The sequence below is a fragment of the Ananas comosus genome, linkage group 5 (assembly GCF_001540865.1).
Source record: "Ananas comosus cultivar F153 linkage group 5, ASM154086v1, whole genome shotgun sequence".
In the NCBI taxonomy this organism is placed as follows: domain Eukaryota; kingdom Viridiplantae; phylum Streptophyta; class Magnoliopsida; order Poales; family Bromeliaceae; genus Ananas; species Ananas comosus.
Window position 1 is genome coordinate 1,248,114 of NC_033625.1, and position 25,456 is coordinate 1,273,569.

General features: G+C 34.4%; 4 protein-coding genes across 10 annotated transcripts; 2 read left to right on the plus strand and 2 right to left on the minus strand.

Annotated features, from left to right (window-relative positions):
* On the plus strand, positions 59–2,666 carry LOC109710220. The gene is made up of 4 exons (XM_020232712.1): positions 59–442; positions 1,379–1,552; positions 2,020–2,250; positions 2,346–2,666. The coding sequence occupies exons 1-4, from the start codon at positions 59–61 to the stop codon at positions 2,664–2,666; spliced, it is 1,110 nt and encodes a 369-aa protein (XP_020088301.1).
* LOC109711059 (probable protein phosphatase 2C 12) lies at positions 3,857–9,463 on the plus strand. Of its 5 annotated transcripts, none has more exons than XM_020233949.1 (7): positions 3,857–4,311; positions 4,489–4,558; positions 6,397–6,591; positions 7,550–7,888; positions 7,975–8,092; positions 8,660–8,883; positions 9,033–9,124. In XM_020233949.1, the coding sequence occupies exons 2-7, from the start codon at positions 4,538–4,540 to the stop codon at positions 9,042–9,044; spliced, it is 909 nt and encodes a 302-aa protein (XP_020089538.1). In that variant the 5' UTR covers positions 3,857–4,311; positions 4,489–4,537; the 3' UTR covers positions 9,045–9,124. The 5 variants fall into 5 exon arrangements, with proteins under 5 accessions (XP_020089538.1, XP_020089537.1, XP_020089534.1 ...); XM_020233948.1 differs by having other exon boundaries at positions 3,858–4,311; positions 9,038–9,206; XM_020233945.1 differs by having other exon boundaries at positions 3,860–4,311; positions 9,045–9,463.
* On the minus strand, positions 9,459–16,549 carry LOC109710221 (pectinesterase 1-like). The gene is given in 5 exon segments (XM_020232713.1): positions 9,459–9,500; positions 9,912–10,064; positions 10,066–10,259; positions 13,986–14,391; positions 16,145–16,549. Coding segments are annotated over 5 exon segments (1,200 nt in total).
* On the minus strand, positions 17,366–25,090 carry LOC109710484 (serine/threonine protein phosphatase 2A 55 kDa regulatory subunit B beta isoform-like). Of its 3 annotated transcripts, XR_002216364.1 has the most exons (15): positions 24,676–25,090; positions 23,519–23,622; positions 23,331–23,426; positions 22,998–23,117; positions 21,718–21,804; positions 21,146–21,237; positions 20,338–20,456; positions 20,002–20,125; positions 19,742–19,865; positions 19,274–19,342; positions 19,076–19,167; positions 18,919–18,996; positions 18,690–18,757; positions 17,670–18,199; positions 17,366–17,558 (listed from the first exon to the last, which is right to left on the minus strand). XR_002216364.1 is itself a non-coding variant. In XM_020233093.1 (14 exons), the coding sequence occupies exons 1-14, from the start codon at positions 24,791–24,793 to the stop codon at positions 18,063–18,065; spliced, it is 1,425 nt and encodes a 474-aa protein (XP_020088682.1). In that variant the 5' UTR covers positions 24,794–25,090; the 3' UTR covers positions 17,368–18,062. The 3 variants fall into 3 exon arrangements, 2 of the variants coding, with proteins under 2 accessions (XP_020088682.1, XP_020088681.1); XM_020233093.1 differs by having other exon boundaries at positions 17,368–18,199; positions 21,721–21,804; XM_020233092.1 differs by having other exon boundaries at positions 17,368–18,199.

Here is a 25,456-nt window from a genome sequence, read left to right on the forward strand (position 1 = left end):
TAGAAGAAAATTAAACTTTCGATCCCCCACTCTCCCCCAAAAATAAAATAAAATCATAATGGTGAAGAAACTCTCCGGCGAGAGGGAGTATAAGGTCACGGTGGCGGTGACGAGACTCGAGGGTTTACCACCCTCGGGGGAGGCGACTACGACGATAGCGGCGGTGGAGCTGCGATGGAACCGGCCCAATGCGGCGTCGACACGTGGCACGCTTCTCTCGTGCTTTGTAGGGAGTTGGGGGAGGAGGAGGAGGAGGAGGAGGAGCCGGTGCGTTTCCCCGGCGAGGCCGGTGGGAAACGACGGCGCGGTCGAGTGGGGAAACGGGGAGGCGAACCGGTTCGAAACCCTGTGGTGCTCTGGATCGTGTGAAGAAGTCGGTAACGAGGCGGTTCCCGGCGCCGACTCCCGCTTTTCGTGGGACGTTTCCTTCTCCGTTCTCATCGTGAGTTTCCGTTACCATTCAAAAGTTAGAGAATATTAATTTACATCATTTTCCTTACTAGAAAAAGAAGCCTAATAATAATAGTAAACTGTTGTTTAATTTTTTTTTCTTTTTCAGTTATTCTATTTTTTTCATTAATTGGTGTCAAGTTTAACAAATCCTGTGTGTGATTTAGAAGATAAGTACCGTAATTATGTTTACTGATCAACTCTGGTAGCACGGCTTATCGAGTAAATCCGTTTGCTTCCCTTTATGAAGACAAAATCTCTAGATTACGTTGTTACAATTTTAATTTGTACTGCTTGTTGGTTGAACCTGGTCTACCAAGTCTTAAAGACCACCAATAGTTTCTCGTCAACTAGTCATCTGTTCGAAGGGACCGGGAACGAGAATAAGTCAACGCGTGGAGACCATGCAATGAAAGGAACCCTCATAGTACTTAGACTTAAAATTTACTACAACCCCTCATAGTATTTACCATTTAGACTTGTAATTTTTTTCTTTTCGTGTGTGAGAGGAAAAGACAACAAATTATTAATATTTTTTAAAACTAGACTCAACTATAATGTGAAGCAACTAGATTTTAAATTTGGAACCTTAAATACCAACCATCGAGTCCTTAACAAACTATAGTAGTTATGGTCACTAACAAGTTATGTATAGTAGATTGAGATTAATTTTTGTAGTTTTATATGTTTTTTCGATTCTTATTACAAGAGATAGGTTCTTTTTACTTACTTTTAAAACATATGTACGTATATTATATCTAAATATTAAGGTTTTGACACTGTAGAGTCATTTGGAAACGATCAGTATCTAAATAGATAAATTGATAGCACTAAACATGATTTAAGAATTTAATGTTATGGCTTTTCAATATTATTTGCCTCGTAATCAAGCGTTCAGAAGGTTGGCACAATAATCTTGAATCTGCAGGGAACCCGAAAGGAGGGAAAGCTAAAAGAGAGTAAACTAGAAGAGATGGGTTCAACAATGGTGAGCCTAGCAGAGTGGGCTAGGGCTTCTCAACCTATAGGGAATGAGCCCCTGCTCCAAACCCATACTAAACTGGCCATTGTCTTGGTCGATAAAGGATGTGTCACACTTCATGTAAGTTATCCTTTTCTCTAATTCATTTTTGGATTTGGAAATGTGTTGTCCAACATTTATTTTGATGCTTTAAAGTCTTAGAAGATTCCGTAAGCTTTTTAGAACTTTTTCCTCTAATATTGTGAAATTGTGGTTAGATGTAAGAAGAAGAGCTGTAAAGTGTTCTGAATTGTTAAGACATAAAGTATTTAAGTAGGCGCTTTTGGACATCACATTTCTAATTTAAATCTCAGTGCTTGTTTGGCATGGCTTGTAGGATAACTTTTCAACTATAAAAAATAGATGCTCATTTTGTTGTGCAAATATGAAATGTCCTTTCTCTCTCAAAAGCAGAGTTTTAAAGGTTCTGCTACATCAAGAAGGGATGGAATGGAATGGATGTTGATGAAAAAATATATTATGTTCCTTCAAACAGCTCTATCATTTGTTTACTATTTTCAATTCGTATAATCGGTTTGGTATTGCAGGTAGCTGCAACCTTCATGGAGGTAACCTCTCGTGAAGAAACTAAAGAAGCACCATCCCTCAAAGAAAAAATGACTAACATCCGAGCTGCTAAAAGCCCAAGATACTTTAGTTCAGAAACTTTGAATTTAGATCAGCTACTCCGGTTAGCCAATGCAGAAAACAAGTTGGCTGTTTATGGCACAAGAAATCAAAACATATCTGAAAGCCTTAGAGAGATGGAAAGAGATACAGTAAGTGTTTAACCAAACATGCACTATTAGTTTTCACTATAGTGTTGCTTTATCATTGATTCGATTAATTCTTCGCCATATTTTTTTTTTTGTAGGTAAATAGATTATCCGACTCAGACCTTGAAGATGATCCTATTGGTTCCTGGAAAACCAAAGAGTTCATCAGCAGAGACAAAAGAACAGAGCTCAAGACACCAATCTTCTGCGCTTCCATAGATCAAAGAGATGAAACAGCTGGTGGAGAAAGCGCTTGCACTGCTCTCGTCACAGTGTTTGCAAACTCTCTGCACCGTAATCAACTTAACACACTGACCAAATCAAAGTTCGATGCACTCATCAAAGAAGGATCCTCAGAGTGGAGAAAGCTATGTAAGAATCCTTATTACAAGGAGCGATTTCCGAACAAGCGAAAATAAGACCGATATATATATATATATATATATATATATATAATTAGGCTACTATACTATCTATAGTACCGAGCTCCGGTACTATAGTGTTGGTTTTCGATCTTAGGGCATTCAAATCAACGATCCACACCGTTAAATATGATCTAGGGTATATGAATTTCTTAAGAATAAAATTTTAATTTTTTTCGATATTGTTTACTTAGTAAATAAATTATATCAAAATGGACGGTGGAAATTGAATAATCTTTAAAATTTGAGCATAGGACTTTTAAATTCAAGATCAAGAATGTTAACCTTAATCTATATAGTTTAAAGTATTTTCTATCAAAATTTGAAGAAATTTAGATTCTTCTACACCGTTAAACTCCAAACTCGTCATAATAGCCATTGAAAATTGATAATTTTGAAATAGTTTGATCATGAAATAAACTATGTCGAAAAAATATAAAATTTTATTTCTAGAAACTTTAAATACCCAAGATTAGTTTTAACGGTGTGGATCGTTGATTTGAACGCCCTAAGATCGAAAACCAACACTATAGTACCGGAGCTCGGTACTATAGATAGTATAGTAGCTCAGCTCTCTCTCTCTCTCTCTCTCTCTCTCTCTCTCTCTCTATATATATATATATATATCACCTCAAATTATTATTTAACCCTTTTCTCAAAAAAATATTATTTGATATGAATTTATTATTATTTTTTTTTGAGAGAGATAGGGAGCATGCTATTTGTTTCGTTTATTTCATTTAGAAATAAACTTAACTGAAAATGTGAATCAATTAGGATTCGAACTTGGAACCTCGGATACCAACCATCAAAATCTTTACCGCTTGCCTTAGAGACGGTCAATATTTTTTGTAACCCTGACTATGTAATAAAATTTGCGTCCTCTAACATTTTAGTTAATGCAGATGAAATGAACCTCAAATGCACAACTTAATGTTTTAGCACATATATTTAACTTCTCTTTCCTCACGACAGAGAAAAGGAGGAAAAAAAAAAACCAAAAAAATTGCTTGGAAAATTTGAGCGAATCTTGAATTCAAGAAGGAGAACCTTTCAGTAAAAATTAGTTAGCACTCGGCAATTTAAGCTGTTTCGTTACCGACTTTGCAAAGCCACCGCATTTGGCCCTTTTGCAAATAAGGTCCAACATTTTCTGATTTTGTAAAAGGATGGCGTTATTTTTCGCTCTTCGCCTTTCAAGTTTCAACTTGCTATGACCAAAATACCCCTCCGCACCTACAATTCTTCACTCTCTCGTCGAGCGACTCCGTCGAGGGAGGCGGAGCTCTGCGACGCTACTCGAAACCTTAACCCTAACCCTAATCTCCGAACTCAAACCCTAACACCCTAATCTCCCTCTTTGCCTTTCTCTCTCCCTTTCTCTCTTTCTTTGTCTAGCTATTTTAATTCAATTCCTTTCTTTTTTTTTTCTCTCTTTTTAGTTGGTTCTTTTGTGCTCTTCTTTTGTAAATCCAAAAGCTCTTTTTAACTACTCTACTTTTCAACAAGCACTCATGTCCTACTCTTTTTTTTTCAATTTAAAATTATATTGGAATTTCGTGCATCAACCACTGTCCTTCCAATAAGAGCTTCCTCTCTGGATACTTAAACCAAAAAAAAAAAAAGAAATCAGAATCACAAGGTCCAAGTTTTTTTTTTTTTTTTTCTTATATCCTATTTCTCACAATATGCAGCAATTATAGTTTTTTAGTATGGAAAACGGTAGGTAGCATCTTTATACTAATTGAATAATGTTATTGGGTAGGTTTACAAGTCCTTTTAAAAAAAAAAAAAAAAAATCATATTAATAATTTTTCAGGTAAGCTCATAAAGGAGAAAAGGAGACCAAATAATGGATGATCTGATGGATGCTTGGTTGGATTGAATTGGTAAAAAGCTTCTTGACTTTTTGCACCTTCTAATTGGATTGATTGTATTTATGTAGCAAATAAATGCATAGAAAAAGATATTGGTTTTCATTTATAAATATATTGTCTTATTAGTTGTTGTAATGAAAATGACATTTTTTTTGTGTAGTACAATTTATATTATTTAATGTGGTTTCTTTCTGACTATACGTGATTGTTTACAATGCCTTCTATTTCACATTGATTTTGACATTATTAGTTTATTACATATACAACCCAGAAAAATATCTACTCCGGCTAAGCCTTCATCAAAATATTCAAGTTTGCAAGACCATGAATTTTTCATATGTGCAGTTAAAAAATTCAGTTTTTTTCATTAATAAGGAAGGAAAATCTAAATTTTCTCACATACTTTCAGTGAGAAATTTTCTTTCAGGAATGTACTTTTGTGAAAGATTTTTCGATTCTACTGGTTCTGCTTGAAATTATCTAAGTACTTATAGAAGCTAATTTTTCTAACAAATAGTAATATTATATAATCTTTTTAGTTGTACATATATGTAAATATAACCCATTTTGCTCATTTTCTTATGTCACTCTGTTCGTTAGGATTTTTATTTATTCTGAGGTCACTATCAGATGATGTATATAAATTTTTCTCACCAACAAAAAGAAAAAAAAAATCACTATTTATAACTATCCGGCTGATTGAATAGCCAAAGGGAGACTATAATATTCTTGAGTTTATTATCTATTCTAATATCCATTGACCCTTTTTTATTTTTTTTGTATTACTTGGTAATCATCATATAACCGCTTATTTAACTCCGATTAATTCTGTTTTCAGAACGCCAATAGTGAGAAGCAATTGATCAAAACTTGTCGAATTTTTAATATAGTCACCAAAAAGGAATCCTAGTGGTTGTAGGAGCCTGCAAGCATTAAAACTCTCAAAAATACTTGCCGTCGAGAAGTGATCTAAATCCAACAATTATAAAATTCAGGATCTGAATGCTATCCTCTCTTCAATTTATTGTAATTAATAGTTTTTTCACTTTCAAAATTAGTTCAAAGTCCGTTATGCGTTATGTCAAGTCACATACCAATTATCCATAGATAAAACTATATAAAAGCTTATGCAGTATCTGGTTAAAGAAGAAGAAGATGATAACATTAAGAAAAAACTGATGTCGGTAGGGCTAATATTACCTGCTAATAATATTACCTTCTCATATTAGCATGTCGTATTATGGTGTGGCAACACGGTATTCTTATATTGTGCAAAATAACTTATTAGCACATAACATACTGTCACTAAATTTAATGAATATTCACAGAATTGTGTAATTATAACGCAGCTTAAAGATTAATGAGCTGTTAATTATAATAAAATGAAATTCTTATTTTGTTTTTTGGAAGTCATGAATTTAATTCTGAAAAAGAAATGCCTAGATCGATTTCAACCATTCTCACCTTCAATGTTTATTTAAACCCGGAAATCTACGTAGCAGGGCATTTGGCTCTTGCAAGAAATAACCATTTTAAGCCATATTCCTTCTTTATACCATGTAAGATTATAACCGTCCTCCTGAATGGAGAGGTGATACAGAAATTAACAATCTTCCTTTGTTAAATATTTACACTATTGAATGATTCAGGCCCATGACATAATAATGCTTGACATGTGCAACATGTAGTTATATTAAAATGCCAATTTGGCCTCTCTTTAAGGGCATGATTTATGTATATAATATCTGTTGGCTCAACTAGAAAACAGAGGTGGCTTTTGGCCAAGCCAACTCTCTCTTCTTCTTCTCCTTCTTCTTCTTCTTCTTCTTCTTCTTTTTTTGTTTCTTCAGAGGAACAGAAAGTGTATGGGGACCTGTCAATCTACTGAGTCTGTTGAGACGAAAGGAAATCATGATCAGAATGTAGTATATGTGGCGGATGCAAACAGGCCAGGCTCGGATGAGGATGGAAGGCGGAGGATCGCTTCTCTCTACTCGCAACGAGGAAAGAAAGGTCCGAACCAGGATGCAGTCATTCTCTGCCAGGTATGTTAGCCTCCTGTATTCCTCCAAATCATGTAGCATTGGTTCATATCTGTAGCATGTATTGTGGCTTTGATAATATAAAACTTTCTTTTGGACCAACTTTTGATTGAAGAGTTTTCCCTATCAAGCTCTTTTGATTACTAGCAAGATTTCTTTCTTGATCATGTACGGGCACCGAAGTTGTAAAAAAAGGAGCTTTCTGTTTCTTTCAATTCATGTTTAGGTATTTCTATATCTCCAGGTCTTTTTTTTTAAGGAACGAGGATGAATCCATATTATATTAAAGAGTCTAGAAAGTTTTATATATTAATATTATTCCCAGTTTTCTAAAAATTTATCATAATATGGATTTCTTAAATGAGTGATTGAATATACTGAATCATAGTCTGACGGTCTAACATTTTGAATGCATACGGTGGCTATTCATCTTATGAACTCTTAGATCTGATGTAGTTTGAACTAAAGGGATTTGGAGTTGAGTCTAATACCATATTGTCTTAAGGATTATCTGATAGGAAATGACTTAGCAAAAAGAAAAATTTAAGACCTTCAAATATTTACTTTGTCGTCATGACCCAAAGTTCCTATGGTAACAAAACGGGAAACTGCCTCTTATGTTTCTAGAGTGAACAATTAAATTTTCTAAGATTCTATCAAAAGGTTGTGTGAGCGGACTTAAATAATAAGAAGTTTTACGAAGGAATTGTAATGCTTATTGGAAAAGTTGGCAGTTTTTTGAAAATCAAGTAAAACTCAGACTTGAATAAAAATTTCCCCTCTTAAAAGAAAAACAAAGTTTCTATTTATGAACAATCAATATCATCATGTCTGCAATTTTTTTTTTCTGCTGAATTTTCTTTTTCTCTTTTGTCATAAACCTTAAGATTGTTTCCAGCTCCCTATGAATAGATGCGTGCTACCATTAAATGATGACTAAAGTCCCTACTCTTTGATTAAGGGTTTTGGTATGGAAGATGGAGTGTTCTGTGGTGTATTTGACGGACATGGAAAAAACGGCCACATGATAAGCAAAATAGTAAGGGATTTCCTCCCTTGCCTGCTTCTTAGCCAACGAAACACCCTAATGCTCTCCGACGAAGATTCTGACTTCACTGATAGCACTACCACCAGCCCGAAAGATGATAGTGAGGGCTCCCCAATCTTGTCTCCCTTTCTATTCGAGGAGTGGAAAGAGGCATGCATAAGCGCTTTCAAAGTCATGGATAAGGAGCTGAAGCTCCAATCCAACTTAGATTGCACTTTTAGTGGCACCACTGCGGTATCTATAATCAAACAGGTAAAATCAAATGATTTCCATTGATGTGCTTTATCAAGTAGAAATAGTTCATTGACAAAGTTTCCGTGTTCACAAATTGAAAATAGGGAAATTATTTGATCATTGCTAACCTAGGGGATTCAAGGGCAGTGATGGGCACCATCTCCGAAGAGGGTCACCTAGAAGCTATACAGCTTACGACTGATCTAAAGCCTAGCATTCCTAGTAAGACTTCTCTTTCCGTTTGTAACATTCTGAAATTATTACCCGAAGTCCCAAGTTCGAATCCTAGTTGATTCACATTTCCAGCTAAGTTTATTTCTAAATGAAATAAACGAAATGGGTAGCGTGCTACCTATCTCTCAAAAAAAAAAAAAAAAAAAACATTCTAAAATTGTTGCACGGAAAATACGTCTGAGCCTTGAACATTTCGCCTGATCACATATCACCGCTCGAATTCTACATTTTAAAATAAGACATAATGGTTATCTTTTTTCAATCGACAACCAGTCATGTTTTTGTCAATTTTTTTATAAAAATCATGGGTTGCATAAAAGTTAGATCACTAAAATTCCTGAGGCTCAAACTCAAACTTTTGAATACCACGTGACAGTCATTTGCTGATGACCATTTATAGAAATTTGGCAATAATAGGGCATATTGGTTTATTAACTTATCAAAGTCCGAGCAATGATATCTTGTAAGGCTAGATATGAAGGGAGGGATATCTTTCTCATTGTTGTGACATTTATGGAGGATCTATTTAGTTATTTCTGGAAACTTGACATGCAGAGGAAGCAGAGAGAATAAGAAAAAGCAAAGGTCGAGTTTTCGCTCTACGTGATGAGCCACACATTCAACGGGTGTGGCTGCCACATGAGAACTTCCCCGGCCTCGCCATGGCCCGTTCTTTTGGAGATTTCCAGCTGAAACACTACGGTGTGATCTCAATCCCTGAGGTCTCGCATCATCAGATATCAAGTAAAGACCAGTTCATTGTTCTAGCAACTGACGGGGTACGTATGATAAAACATGTTCCTCGATATCTTTAAAATATTTTTTCATACTTCATTTAATCTAATATATCATGGGAAAGTTTGTAGGTCATGTTCCTCGATATCTTTAAAATATTTTTTCATACTTCATTTAATCTGATATATCATAGGAAAGTTTGTAGGTTTGGGATGTTCTAAACAATGAGGAAGTTGTATCAATAGTGTGGTCGATTGAACGCAAAGAGGATGCAGCAAAAGCACTTGTAGAGGCCGCAGTTCATGCATGGAAAAACAAGTTCCCGGCGTCAAGAATAGATGATTGCTCTGCAGCTTGCCTCTTTTTACAAGAGGGGAGGCAGGGGAAAAAGTGAATACAATTGACTTCTAAGGGACTCTTTGTGGGAAATTGTTTTCTATAGGGAACTCAGTGAGATTATATGTTATCTATTGTGTTTTGTACAAATAGTTGATATTGTACTAATTAAAGGCAAATATTCGGACCAAAGAGGAGATCATGAGAAGAGGGTGTTGTGTTATGCTTATATGTGCACTATACAATTCATTGTATGACCACATGATGGATTGAAATTTTTTTGCTAAATATTGTGCAGTTGTTGAGCAGGAAGCGGTCTTATAGCCTATAAGGCCAAACAATTAATTTATTTTAACATGGCCTAAATAATGATGGACTTTTGCATAATTCATAATTAAATTGCATCTTCCCAATCCATAATAAAAGTTCACATTATTACTTTTTTTTTCACTGCTTAGTAGTAGAAATAGTCAAATATATTCAGTTGGGCTCATTATATAGGGAACCTATAGCCTATTTTTTTTTGTAAAAACACACAACCAAAAAATAAAAATAAAAGCAAAACATAAGATTGCAATCTTAACATACTAACGTGGAGATATATATTCATTAATTTGATATAGACTTAAATACATGAGTCCAAACATACATGAGATATCATCAAATAAAAAAAAATTGGCAACCACTGGAATAGCGTAGAAGGTATCCAAGTGTGGCTACCAATAAAGTTCCTTACAGTGAACTTAGCGGCATCGTCAAATGAATTTATAATTTTATATCTGGGCCAAGGCACTTGCTTGGTGGTGTTTGCACCTGGTTCTCGATTTTGAAACTCTGAATAGAAAAGTTTATCTAGTGGCGATGTGCTATTCCACTCAAGCCACCCCGGACGGATGGATAAGATTGTCGATGAAGGATTGCATTATAATTGTCCTCGAGTAGGCTTCCAGGGATGCCCAAAAAGTAATATAGTTCTTTACTGTCTTGAGATCCGGTGTCACCAGCGTGGAACAATTTTGAAGAATGAATCCTGTGTCTACAAAGGCTGTCTCGCTGCCTTGCGTTGTTGTGACATTTTGTTGTCCTAGTAGCGATTTTCTAGCCAGAAATATGCAACACTTAAAGATAGCTTGCGTATTTCCAAATACAAAACTCACCTTCCTATAAACTTTGCATTCACGATAGAGCTGATGTCCTGATTTTACATATAACGTGTCTGGCTGTCAATATATAATTAATTGAAATCATGCAAAATGAATATAATTAATTGAAAATAATTTGCTGGCTGTCTATATATGCATTTGTGTATTAATATTGCTACAACTGATTATAGTGTTATATGGTATGGTTGACCATAGAAATTAGAAATCGGTAAAACTCCCCCTCAAAGTGGAGCATGAGAATTCGAAACACCCAACTTGGATAGTCAAAATCTAAACTTATCTTTACCCAATGCTTTGGTAAAATTATTAGTCAGTTGATGAGTTTTTTGAACAAAAGCTGTGCATATTATGTCGGATTAGATTTTTTCACAAATGAGATGGCAGTCGATTTCAATATATTTAGTATGTTCATGAAAAATCTGATTGGCTTGACCGTCGCAATAAAGAACCATATTTGTTTTATGAGATATACTAGGATCTTGAAGAATTACTTTAAGCCATAAAAACTCACACCTACTAGTAGCCATTGCATAGTATTCAGCTAGTGCTGATGATCGGGAAAAAGCCAAGATAGGGGACTGTTTCTAAGCATTGTGAAGTAACAAGTACATTTTCGTGTCATTGGACAAGAATAGAGCCGAACTGGGCAATAGGTCAGCCCGGCCTAGTCCGGATAAAATTGGGGCAGGGCCGTGTCGGGCCCAGCAAGACTCTCTGGCCCTGATGTCATGGGCAATATTTTAAAAATATTTTAAATATTTTAAAAATAAAAATTAAATGGTTCTCTTTCGGCTAATATATTAGATAAAAAAGTTATTAAAATATTTATAAATTAATAATTTTTTAAAATAATTTTAAAATTTTATAAAGCTTTGGAATTTTTTAAAAAATCTTTTTTTTAAGGGTTTTGTAAGCTCTTCAGGATATAGGGCAATCTCCCCAGAAAGGCTAGGGCATTCTGATCACATCCCTAAGCCCTTCTTTTTATTATTTATGTGGACAATCACATTCTCTTGATATATTCCCAATTTTATATAGATAACATATTTTTCACTATTGAAAAAAAAAAAAATTATATAGATAACATATTTTTCACTATTGAAAAAAAAATTTGTATAGATAACATATTTTTCACTATTGAAAAAAAAAATTATATGGATAACATTTTTCACTATTGAAAAAAAAAATGTCGCCTGCACAATAGAACTTATGGTTTTGAAATTTTCATTACTGTCATTGACCACAGTTGAATGTGGGGTGAAAATTATTGCACCAGAAGCATGTTGAAATGAGAGAGAATCAAGTAACAACGATAGAACAAGTATGATGACCACAATAATGAAAAAACTAAGTTAGAAGACTCTTTCTTTGATTTACAACAAGCTGCTTTGAAACCAAATTATTAAGGAGAAAGCTAAATAAAAATAACATTGGCATGATCATGCCAATTTCAAACTACAATGTTGTTCACTAAAATTGATCATAGTTTGTATAATGTTCCTGTCACTTTTATATCTCTTAATTTTATGTAAAAAATATTATTGTCATTTCTATTTAATCTAAAAAATATATATAAATATGGTTTCAATTAAATTTCTAATTTTTGAAATTAGAAAATATTCTGTTCTACTCCTTGAAATTCAAACTTTAGAGACATGAATTTTTAGACTATTATGAAAGCACTTATACTTCTTGGAGATAAACTTATTGCAATGCATACTTCACACTTTCATAAATGAACTTCATTTAATAGAATTTACTTCATTAAGCAATGAGAGTCTATACAAAAAGAATGAATACTTATGGCTTAGAAAGGGGTTACCAATTATTGAAACTCAAAAAAGGAAAAAAAATAATTCTTTTTAATTGAAAAGAAAGGTTTAAATATGATATGCTTTGCCAACTAAAGAAAAAATGTCTAATATTAGAGTCTATGATTATGTTCTTTATAAATTTGAAAGATATTTATTCAGTTTCAGTCACTTACGATTCAAAGTTTCAAAGTTTTAATTAGTCTTGTAGACATGTAGAATATGATTGAAATAACTAAATTATCCACTTTATGATTGAAAAAATTAAATAATCCACTTTCTTCTATACAGTCATAAAATTAAGCTTTTTAAACTTTACTTTCTCATTGGAATATACTAAACTTCAATCAATCAAACAGCACCTTGCAGACAATTAAATTTTTTTTTATAGAACAAAAATTTGATGGGAACAGTTCCCCACATGACACCACTCCATCCACAATCCATTATATGCATGAACATGAATCTTAAAATTGTGTAAAACACAAATGAGACGATTTTCACATTTGACTATTCCCATCAACATTCTTTTACCGCCATCAACGTAGCATTATTTGGATCCTCTACTAAACTTGATTTGTAGAAGATGAATATCACTAATTAAAAATAATTTTCTGGCTGTTCATATATCCATTTGTGCATTTGAGAAATAAATTGATGATATTACTATAACTGGTTATAATGGGTAGATTGGTTTATTAACTTACCAAAATCTAACAATGATTTTTGTAAAGCTAGATATAATGGGCATTAGGTATATTTTTTTTTCATTGTCAATATGTTTGTGAAAAAAATTGTTAAATGTTTCATTATTACGATGTTTGTGGAAGAAATTTTTAGTTATTTCTAGAAACTTGGCATGTAGAGGAAGTGGAGAGAATTAGAAAAAGCAAAGGCTGAGTTTTCACTCTACATGATAAAGCACACATTTAATAGGCTTGGCTGCCACATAAGAACTTCTCGGGCCTCGACATGGCTCTTTTATTATTGGATAACAAGTAAAAACCAGTTCACTATTTTAGAAAATATTTGTGTTTTCCATAAATTTCAGATTTGTTATAAACTATTGTTTATTTACATTACAAATATATTTATTTATATTTTAATGAATTATATTACAATTATTTATTACAAATATATATTATATTTGTAATATATATTACAAATATATAATATATATATCATAAATGAATGATTGTATTATAATTGTTCTTGAGTAGGGCTTCCAGTATTGCGCAAGAAATGATTGGATGGAATATTTGACCGGTTCAATATTCAATGTTGCTAATATTATATAATTTTGGAGAACAATCTCGTGGGTATATCAGCTTTTTCTCTTTTTTTTTCATATTTAATCTATCTTACTAATAGTTTTTTGGTTAGAAAATTGTAAGTCTGAAAAATAGTTTGTGCGTTTCCAAATACGAAATCGACAGTTCCATAAACATCAGATACACAATATAACTATTTATTTACATAACAAATATATATATTTATTTATAGTTATAATACATATTAGGTTACTCCTACACTTCATTTTTTTAAATATTGTTCATTTTTTATTATTTTATTGGTCTAAATTGAATCTTTTTTTGGCTGTGACCTATAATAACATATTATTTGAAAAATAGTATATTAAAAGAGAATTTTTTTTTCTTTCTGGGTAATTATATCATTTTATTATTTTCTCTCCTCTTTGTTAGCTAAATTGGTTTCATCTAGATTTATAAACTTTACTATTAAATCTCTATGTTCCCAATTTTGTTTAGTCTATAAATTCTACGATCAAGATTTATTATAAACTTAAAATTTAAATTGTACAATCTAGATTTATACCAATTTTAAATTCAAGAGTGCCAGTGTGATCAGTAGGTACACCGCCATCCACGCTTCTATTCGATGAAATCATTGTTTTGTCAGCTCCATCTCCAAGAAGCACAATGTTCTTCTTAGTTACGTCGACAATCACATTTTCTTGATAAACTCCTGCTTTTATATAGATGACGTATTTTTCGCTGCTGAAAGAAGGTGCTGCCTGCACAGCAGCACTTATGGTGGTGAAATTTCCGTTACCATCGTTGGCCACCGTTGAATTTGGGGCGAAAATTGTTGTACCAGAAGCGTGTTGAGATGAGAGGGAAGCAAGTAAACAAGCATGGTGGCCATGATAATTAAAAGAAACTAAGTTAGAAGACTTTCTTTGATTCATATGCTCTGAAACTAAACTATTAAAGAGATCAAGCTGAACCAAAAACAACATTCTCATAATCATGCCAATTTCAAATTACAATCTTTTTCACTAAAATTGCTCATGGTTTATATGATGTTCCTTTCATTCTGATATCTTTTAATTTCATGTCAGAATAATTATTGCCATTTCTATTCACTCTAAAAGAAGCTTATCTGAAATTAGAAGATATAGTGTTCTAATTTGTGTAATTCTCAATCATGGAGATCCTTCATCTATTGGAGAAAGTCTTCTCAATCATGTTGCTCCATATTAGAATTGAATCAACAAATTAAAAGTGTCAATATTGGATAAAAATATAAAAATTAGTTTTTAAAAATATTATTTTAATAAAAAATTATTATAGTGTTCTTGATTACATCTTCTATTGTTGCACATAACACAATGTAGTTTGTTTGGAGTTTACTTTGCATAGTATAAGTGGTACAAAGATGACTTTTCCAACTAATAGGTTATTTTAAAACTAGCCTTTATCTGTTTTTTTTTCCATGCCCATTATAGTGGTTAAATTTAATAGCTCTAATAGTTATTGGCTTGTAAGTACTACATTTTTATTTGCTAAAATGTATTTTTAAACTATTAAAATCTAATGGAGTTATTGATAAATTTAAAAGATTTCAATAAATAGGACCAAAATTGTGTAATTTTGAAGAAAATAATAGTAAACAAATTGTCAATATAAGAAAAAAAATTAGGTTGAGAGGGCCAAGGCAAGATGGCTATAGTTGATTGGCCTTAGTATCAAGTTATCAACTGTCACCTCACTTTTCAGAATGATCATTCATTCTAGAACTACTTTAAGCTCTAACACGCTAAGCCCTCTTAATCTTTTATGCCCAGCCAGGTATAGCCAAATTAAAAAATTTAGTAATATTACACTTTATATATAGAATAAGAAAATTAAGCGTATCAAAACTAGAGTAATTTTAGAATAGATTATCTTCCAGAAAAATAGGGCATCACGGTAAATATAAAATGTAAGGACACTAAATGATTGTTGGGTTGCATATAATTAAAATTGTACTAGTCGTAATTTTATACAGATCTAAATTGAGTGTTTTGTTAAATATATTTAAATCCGATGTGAGAAAGCCCAACTATAACAATTGGAGAGAAAAACTTCCAATAAAACATAAGTTTAACTTGCTCATCACTTTTCAAACAATTTTTTTTTCCTATATAGGAAGTAGTCTCACTACCACATACAAAAAGTGATAAAATTTTAAAAATACACTTATCAACTATATGCTGCCAAATAATTTTTTTATTATTACAATACTATATACTATATTCAATCAAACAAGATACATGAAATTAATTTTTCTGGAATATTAAATCATAAATTATAAATTCTACCAAAAAAATTGTAATTTTTGATTAATCATAAATATGCACAAACTTTAAATTCCCAATATTTGAAACTTATTTATAAGTTAGTCCAACTTATTTGTTTTTTTTTTTTTTTCTGTGTGCGTGTCCTAAAAGTGCTAAAGAAATTTTAGTGATTATTTTTCCTGTTCTGCCTTCAGCCATATACTGAAAAGGAAATATAACTACGGTAAGAAGAAATCCGCGCGTCCACATTAAATTGCACAACAAATTTAGAAAAACTGGAATATTTTGATTCCTCGGATTCCAAAAGTGCTCAACAAATGAGTGATAGAAAGGACCAGTATCTATCTCGGTTTATTAGCAACTTAATTCCTTTCAATAAACTCCTTTCGGAAGACCCAAAAAAAACAAAAACGAGAACAAGTGTTTTAGTACTTGGCTCAAGCAGCCTTTCGAACTCGAAAGAAATATTGCACAGATACTTTGCGATTTGGTTCTTTTGGATGAGCGGTGATTTGACAGGTTGAAACCGTGGCTCATTGAAGGTGTCCTCGCACGTGGTCACGTCGTCGAATGCAGACTGCAGTGCAGAAATACCATCGAAATAATTCTTCTCGGCCAAATACTGGATTGCGGATTGCAGATGGGACACTGCCAGATAGTACTCAGTCTCGCAGCTGAGCAGGCAGGCCATCATCGCGGCATCGTACATCTTCTTGACGGCAGCATAAGTGCCGAAGGCGTTCGCGAGGGCATGGTCAATGGAGATGTTGGTGAGGAGGAAGAGGACGGCGTCGGCGGTGCGCGGATCGGAGGACATAGACGAGACGTAGAAAGTGTAGTTCGGGGAATCTCTGCATCCCTTCTTGATCAACTCTATGCCTTTCAATTCAGCTTCACCTGCAGTTGTTGCCTTTGGCGATGGCGCGGATGATGCCGTCAGTGACAGAGAGAGACACGCAAGAAGCAGCAACGACACGACTGCAAACGCTGCCTTTGTTTTCTCCTCTCGGATCAACTGGAAGTTTTAGAGAGAGCCCACCAGAGGTGGAGAATCTATCTATATAATATTAACATAGTTTAATTTAGGAAGGAAGGAAACTAATAAGGAAAGAAATATTACATTTTAAGGAAACTAATTAAGAAAGATATATATATTACATTTAAGGCTCACATTTACGATGCGTTAGCGTTAGTAGGAAAGATTCCCGGACAACCTACTTGACCATATAAGGCCGCAACTTTTCAGCTGTAAATTTTGATGATTTGGATTGAAAGTAATAAGGGATTGAAATTACGCAAGGGGTTCAACCCCTCTCAACAGCCTTATACTAGAAAGCATCTTTAGGAAATTTTTAATTCATACAGTGCAGCTATGATGTAACTTTGTAAAAGTAACCAAGTAACCAGAAACATCTTTCTGCTAGTAAGTTCGTTCCTTGCACAGAAACATGCCACAACCTAAGAGTGGCCCGCGCCATCCCAACATTTCACTTCACAAGAACTTCTGTGCTCGCTAAACTTCGCATTTACAGCAGCATATGAAGAAAGAAAGGAATTGAAAGAAAGGTAAATAGGGGGTAATTCACAGATTCGGTTAACAAAATAGGTCTCACATTCATCATTACTCGGTTGATAAAAGTAAAACCAACTAACATTACATTAACTCTGAACTAAAATAAACTGCAAGTACACAAATAATGAGCACAAACAACAGGGAGCTTCCGTTCCTACTTTATTGTAACATTTATATAAATGAAAAACAGCCATGGATAAACAACTAATTAGAGTAACTACAACTAGATCATAATCCAAAGATCGATGAGCCACTGGCATTAAAATGAATAAGATATATGGTTAGCACATGATAGGTGAAAAAAGAACAACAAAAACAAATAACAATAATTCGCACAAGCCTCGGCACGCAGAGATATACGCACCCATTGCCCTTACATGGCCGGATTAGATGAAGAAAAAGCCCTTCTGTAATCTTTCTACTAAGTCCTCGAACTTCTGTTGAATTTGCGGTAGGAGAGCTGCAAATCACACTTTGGGACCTAGAATTTGGCATGATTAGAAAATGGTTGTCTTGCACTTCTACAAAAGAATAGGAGAGAACTGGTCAACGCATAAAGGAAAGAGAGTCGATTTCCTTATAGACTCCGAAGGCCTCTTCTGGCCCCAAAGGGGAAAGCATTGTCGTGTGGATCGATATCGATAACACAAACCTCCTGCACCCATCTTGCTGGTTGCATGTGAAAAGCCAAAATATTCCACAAGAAGCACACCCGAAAGGAGAAAAATTGCCAAGGCTTTTACTTCTAGTCCTTTCTCTATGCATAATACATATACAAGCTGTTAGCAGCAGCACAAGCTATTGAATTTTCAGAGGGGTGCCAAGCTAAATGCAGTAACTTGGTCGTGAAATCATAGGAATTTCCATTGGCATCGACTCCTGGAGTTTCTGAGCCTGTGGAGATTCATGGAAATTATGAGGTTGGGTAAAATAGAAAAATAAGTTATTTTTTTAACAGCACTTGCACTTCACAAGTGGCTTATAGAATTAAATCTAAGGAAATTAAATGTTTGGGTTCATTACAAATTGAGTCCCTATTTGATTTCAAATTCATCATCATTGTTTTAAATTCTTCTGTTAGTCTACCGTCTGAATAACGCACCATGTCAGAAGAGTCTTTAAATTTTACTGCATGATTTCACTCCCTTTGTTAGTCTACCATCTTAAGTTTGGCATTGATTATAATCCTCTTGTTAGTCTACCATCTGAAATTTGGAGGAAATTGACATCAATGTCAAACTTCAGGTAGCAAATTGGTAAATTTGAGATCAAACTTCAGGGACTGAATTGTTATAACTAAAACTCCAACAATGAGATTGAAATCCAGATCAAACTTGAAGGACTAAAATTATAAAGAATCCAAAATTTTCATATGAAAACTGACTTCGTCGGACAGCACGAGTCAAACTGCTTAAAGCTCTCGCGGGCCTAGTTGGATTTGGAACCTGACGCCTGCATGGTTAGATACCAAGTAAAAGAAAGATTAGACAAGTTTTAATATAACACTTCTTCGCAGCTCCAATACTAACAAGACGACCAAAAGTTCATAATTTTGAATTATTATTGATTTGAAAACTAAAAAAGGATTAAAACTTTTTATCAGTGTAGCATACCTCATTGGGTTTTTACTTGCTTCCAAAGTTGTTGCCTCAGTGTTTGCAGGAGTACAACCAAATATACGAAATAGATTACTGGATATGAACAAAAATTATAGCGGTTAGATATGCAACATAAAGCTTTTCAGCAGACAACAAGAGGTCAAAAGAATACCTATAAGAACCAGTAGCAACCCGAAGACCATCTCCACTCAGACAGCACTCAAATTTGTCAAAGATTGAATCATTCTCGTATAAATCACATAGCTGCAGATTATACAAAATATCAAACCTCTGACCAGAATATATCCATGACATTCTCAATGCTAACTTTATAGATTAGATCAAAGTCACCAAAACGAGAGACCTTCACCTTAGGCCTTAAATATTCATGGACCTGGAAAGTTGCAACAGGACCCGAATCCATATTTAAATCCCATAGCTGCCAAGACACAACAAGGAAAGGAAAAAAAAAATCAGATACAGCAAACACTATATAAAGGAAACTCGAGCAAGAATCATCAGTGAGTGATCTAGACATTCATAAATTAGAAACCAAAAAAATTGGAATTCTAATAAATTTCAACGTCTTTATGCTGACCGTTTATTTATTTATTAAGACCTCAATGCATTAATTTCTTTGCTTGACATTCGTTTTTTCAATTATCTTGGCTTTCTATGGAATTTCAAACAAGAACACATAAACAAGAATGAAAACTGCATGAGGCCAAAGTATCAGCTGCAAATTTTTTTTTGCTAACCATAGAGCTAAGGTAACCAAAATTTCAAAATTTAAAACGAGTAGAAGTGTAACAATATGGACAAAATGAAAGGAATGAACCTTAAGTGTCATATAATCACGACTAAGAATGTGCCTTCCATCCTTTGCAAACTTTATATCTGAAATGGAGGCAATTATCTCTGTGAAGAAAGATCTTGATCCGGGTGCCTCATGCTCCTCAAACCTGTGAAGGAAATAACTAGCTATTACAATAAAAAAAAGAAGGTAAATTTGAACAGGTTTGTAGAGAATTCTAAAAAAGAAAAATATGGTGTACTAGTAAAATTACTGAGAATAGATGTATATGGGAAACTACTAACAGCTTAGAATGGTTATCACATAATGCCGACTGCCGCAGATCAATAAGCCGGATAGAGCCCTTTGAGCTACTATATGCCAACATATTACAGTGGTGTGGGTGAAATTCAGCACATGTTATCACCTCTGAAATAGAGACAAGAATTACTGCTAAATAATGTATGACCACAAATAAAAAGCACCATTTGAACCAAAGGAATTTTAAGAGTAGCATTTCGGTTAGCTAAATTTTAAAATAAAAAAAAAAACTACATTTGAACTTAATATTTGGTGTTCATGACACTTTCAGCCTAGAATGCTATCATCAAACGACTTACAACCACCATAAAAGAAAATACCTGTTAGGTCCTCCATATTTGCAGGCTTCACGTCAACAATATTAAAGCTCTGGTTGCTAATTTCCAAGTTCCATAAATTTATTCGAAGATCGTCTGCTGATATGAATGTCTCACCGTCACTATAAAGGACAAAACAAGAATGAGAGAATACCATTGAATAAATGTGTAACAATAAATTTTTGCAACAATATTCCAATAAAGATTGCAAAGAACTTCATGGCACCAGAATCACCAAAAACGCAGATAGCATAAAGCTTATTTTTGCAGCTAATAGTCTCCGCAAGAAGTTGCCATCTTATATTGCCACAGAATAAAAGGCACAATTTTTTGAATAGCACCAATGCAAAACATAGGATGAAAAACTGAATTGGCTGCACCAGCATGAGAAGTTAGTTTCTGCAAGCGATAGAGTGATAGACTCAAAAAGTTTCTTAATTACTGGATATTAGAGGGTCAATAAAGCTCAGAAATTGAAGTTTTGTTCAAAACTGGATGCCCTAAGAGAATTGGTGAACTAGTATTCCAGCCAACACCTTGAAAAGTGCTATCTCTTAGTTATCCTGAAATACCTCCACTTACTGCATAACCCCAACATGTCGTTAATAATAGAAAAAGGGAATCCAGACAATCCAACCAGAAAATTCTAAAATACTACTGGAGAAAACCTTGAAGCAAGTAGATAACAGAGGAACAATTAAAACTTTGAAGCAAGTGGGTAAAAGAGGAACTATCAAAATTATCACTCGAGAAAATCAAGGCTAAACCAAGTAGAGTGATGACGTTTAATAGTAAAAAAATATGGACCAACCTGTTATTTGATACAGAATTAATATGGTAATCATGAGCATGAGCATATACTCGGCGGCATCTAGCAACAAGATTTGTCTCCTGGCCCGTCACCTAGATGTACAAGCAGCACATATTAGAAAGTTGTCAAACAACAATATCATATGGCAATATGCTGTAAAATGAGTTGCTTATTCCTAATTAAGCGTCGCTGACAGACAAAAGTTTAGCCTGGATTTGGTGCAGCATTGAGCACTTGTGTGAAAGATTCAAAATTACAAATGTAAACAGTTGGACGTGATTTTAAACATTTAAAAACATTTAAATTCACAAGTTCCCCACACTTATTTCTTATGTCAAACGATCGTCCTTTCTATGCTGCTGAGTTTTCGGATTACTTTGTGCATAGGTGATAGTACCCTGAAACTTATCATTATTAATTGTAGGTTTTTAGATGCTGTTAATCACATTGAATGGTGTACATTTGATTTAGATCCTCTATCATTAAATATAAATATAGTGGGCATTCTCGAGGACGTGAGGGGCTAGGTCCAGGCAATTATTTATAAACTAACAGATTGGGGTAGGTACAACTACCACAGGCAAACGCAGCGATGGACCTCCAGTTTCAGAAGTGTCCATATTCAACGTAGCGATCCGTTTCACCTTCTTCTCTTGTACCTGTACAAGTTTAAGATACACGATGAGCATAACTAAGCTTTCAAAAATTTAAGGCATGAGAAGAATTAAATTAGAGATAGAAAACATTCAATGAACGAACTGTAGAAATAAAAAGAGAAAAAATAACCAGTACTTTTAGGTTGAAACAGAGCCAATGGATATTGTGGAACATTAAGGGCAAAACATGTTAACCATTGGGAAACTATAAACCTTGCACAGAAATAATGCCTGGAAATTTGATAAATGACATGAAAGATGAGAACTATCATTCCTGATAAGCTGCATCAATTGCACTTCAAATCCATAAGAACCAATATAGAGCATTAACTCTTAACTAAAGATACTCTACAAGGGACTAGGCCAACAAGGAGGCTTATACTTTCTGCAATTACTAAGGTCAATGGAACCGAGTGAAGTTCTAAAGGAGCTTAGAAACAGGAAATAACAAATCTGACACAGGGTTTTGCACTCATCTCTTAGGTAAAATAAATCAAAAGACCAGCCAAGATGATGTTCTGTACATAAGAGGTGTCTAAAGAGATGACACCAACATCTAAGAAAGCTCGTAGCTATCCAGGTATAAATCATTGGTAACTTCAACTATTCTCCTGCATAACAATACATGTACTAGAGATAGTTCTGGAGATATGTTAGAAGCATAGTTGGAAGACAAATAATGCAGTTTTAAGTTCTACATGGTAAGGCAATCTGGAAAAAGTCCAGCATCAGTTGCACATCTGATATAGGGTAAAATTTATACATAAAATAAAGCAAAATGGTTCTTTGGAATGTCTATCTAGACAAGCAATCACAGCATCATGATCTTCAGATGTTCGAATAACAAAATACCTTGAAGGAAGAATACAATGTAGAATATACATCATGAAACCACCTCTAGTCTCCAGATAACAAAAAGTTACAAGATTAGAAGCAAAGCATAAAAATAAGGCATCAACTGATATTAATTATAAATAATACTACTGAAAAGTAATCATTCAATTACAATAAACAGAGACAAAGAGAAAAAGGATAAAGAAGAAATACTGAGATTAAGCAAAGAAGATAACATTTGATACAGAAATATAATAACAAATAATAAAAAAGAATTATGCTATTCACAAAGAAATAACTCTAATAAGATACCAAAGTTACTGGCATAGTTAAGAAAAAAGAAGAGAGAGATTTAGGGCTACCTTCCAGTATTTAATTGTTTTGTCATTTGTGGAAAGGAGAAAAAGTGCAGAATTGGATGTTTGGCACCACCTGATCTTGTTGATTTTCTCTTCTATTTCCAAGCTTTTGAGATAGTCAAACTAAAACATTAACAGCAAAGTCAGCAGAATGACACATAAGGTAGAATGATGATATTGTAATGCACTTTACAATCAATTACATCAATAATTCATTAATTCTACAATTTCAGCTAGACTGTTGCAGTCAATAAAGGAGCCAGCGTGAAAAATTAGACATAAATGTGTGAACTTTTCCATATCTCTACTTAATTCCGCATTTCTCTAAAATAATACCTCAGGTTCATGACTCTGAAACTCAGTTTTGTAGCGAAACTCAGGATGCCTACTAATCGGGTAATCTTGTCTCTCCAGCTCTCTTCGATTACCATGCTGCAATGGAATTGACCAGAAGTCTATGTTAATGTAAAAGAACAATATAAAGGGAAAGCAATAGCAGTGCAAACCCAAGATAATCAACATACATTTCGAACATCTGTCCTTTCAAATAAAACTACACGTCCTCCCCGATCTCCAGTAGCAAGATGATCTCCAGATTTATTAAATTCTATTGCAGAAATAATGTCGACTGCAAGATAAGCTGCATGTCAGCAAGCAAAACAGGAATCTGCAGGGAACTATCGCAGTGAATTAACAAAAAAGGAAACGTCATCTTCCCTAATATTGTTTGGAAATAATAGAAGAAGAATGTGACCTGCTGGATAAGAAAATCACACAGAGACCCCTAAATATAGGCACATTTGGAATAGTTGACTTTTCTTTTTATTGGTATCCTCCTAACTTTTGGTGGATTTGAATTGAGTTACCAAATGAACTAATTTGGGGACTCTGCTAGTACCAGTGCCGCCATCTTCTTCACCTCCATTCTCTCCATCCGACTCTCATCCTCTTCAACTCCCATCTTTGTCCTAGACTATGCTACCAACATTAGTGCTCCAACTTCAAGAACAACCAAGCATAGCCGCTCTCTTCTCTCCTTCTGCTCATACTGCAGCTAATAAACCCTCACCCTCTTCTTCCACTCTCATTTGTAGGCCCTCTATAGCTCTGCTTTCACCTTACAACTGATAGACACGAGTCCGTCAGGTGCACTTCAAGAACCATCAGGGCAATGATTTGAAGGGCTGAAATTAGCACTCTGACAACCGACTTACCAACAGAATCCCCATTTTAGCTGGCAGAATAACTCAAAAGAAACCTACTGAATGTTAAAGACTTGAAGTTCAATATAATCGTAAAACAGTCAGAAGTTTGATCGGGTGATTAGTAATCAGTAGAAATTATGCATTAAAAGCTCACAAACTCAATGGGCAGAAGTTAAAACTATCGCCAAACAAATCAAGCACCCGATATTCTCCGAGAAGCACCAATACAAGCCAACATATAGTGTTCCACCTTCCACAAGTTAAATCCAACTATAATAAGAATTAAAGTTCTCGACTTTATCACTAATCCAAGTAGTCGAGCACCAAAAGTGCAACTTTTACACAAATTCCAGCTGAACTATACATAAAACTCCCTTCAAAACCCTAAGTAACCATTTCGGAAAACAAAATCCTATGACATGAATCTCTCTAAATCGGAGGGATCTAGAACAAGCTAGAAGGCGAGGACATCGTACCTTCTTGCACTTCCTCCCCCGCCGTACGCTCCCCGAAGACCTGCGAGAATTTCCACTCCAGCGGCGAGGCCGGCAGCGCCGACGACCCCCCGGTCCCCTCGGGCCCCTTTCCGTTCATCGTCCGACGAGGATCCCGGCGAGATCGCGCCAAGGCATCAACGATCCGGCGGAGATCGCGGCGTAGCGGGCTGGGAGATCAACGGTCGGGGCTCGCCGACGGATTCGCCGAGGGGGCGGTGGGGGCAAGGGCCATGGACGAGGGTTTCGGAGAACGGGTGCGGTGGCAACGGAGACCGATAACGCGACGAAAATGATAATAATACAAGGAGCTCTCTCTCTCTCTCTCTCTCTCTCTCGCGCCCTAGCGAGAGAAGGTGTTGCCTCTTATTATTTTCCCCTTTCTCGCCTTTCTTTTTTCGCCTTTTCTTTTAAATAAAATTATTATTGGAACTTCTCTCCTGTATTAAGTGGAAAAATGTACGGACTCCACCTCAACTATACGCTCTTCTGAAATCGATTCCTAAGCTTTTTTTTTTTTTATGATAAGATCCCTCAACTTCCAGTTTTTTATTTTACCCAATTTTTATACTTAATTATGTCAACCAAGAAAAATGGGTGGGTTATTTTAGAATATCCAATACTTCAATACTTGAGAGGGTACCTGTATATTTTCACCGCAAAAAAGTAAAAAAAAATTGAGACCCTTTATTCATACTCTTTTCTAAAGTAAACACCCCACTTATTTTTGAATAATTATATTAGTAAGTTGTTATATATATGA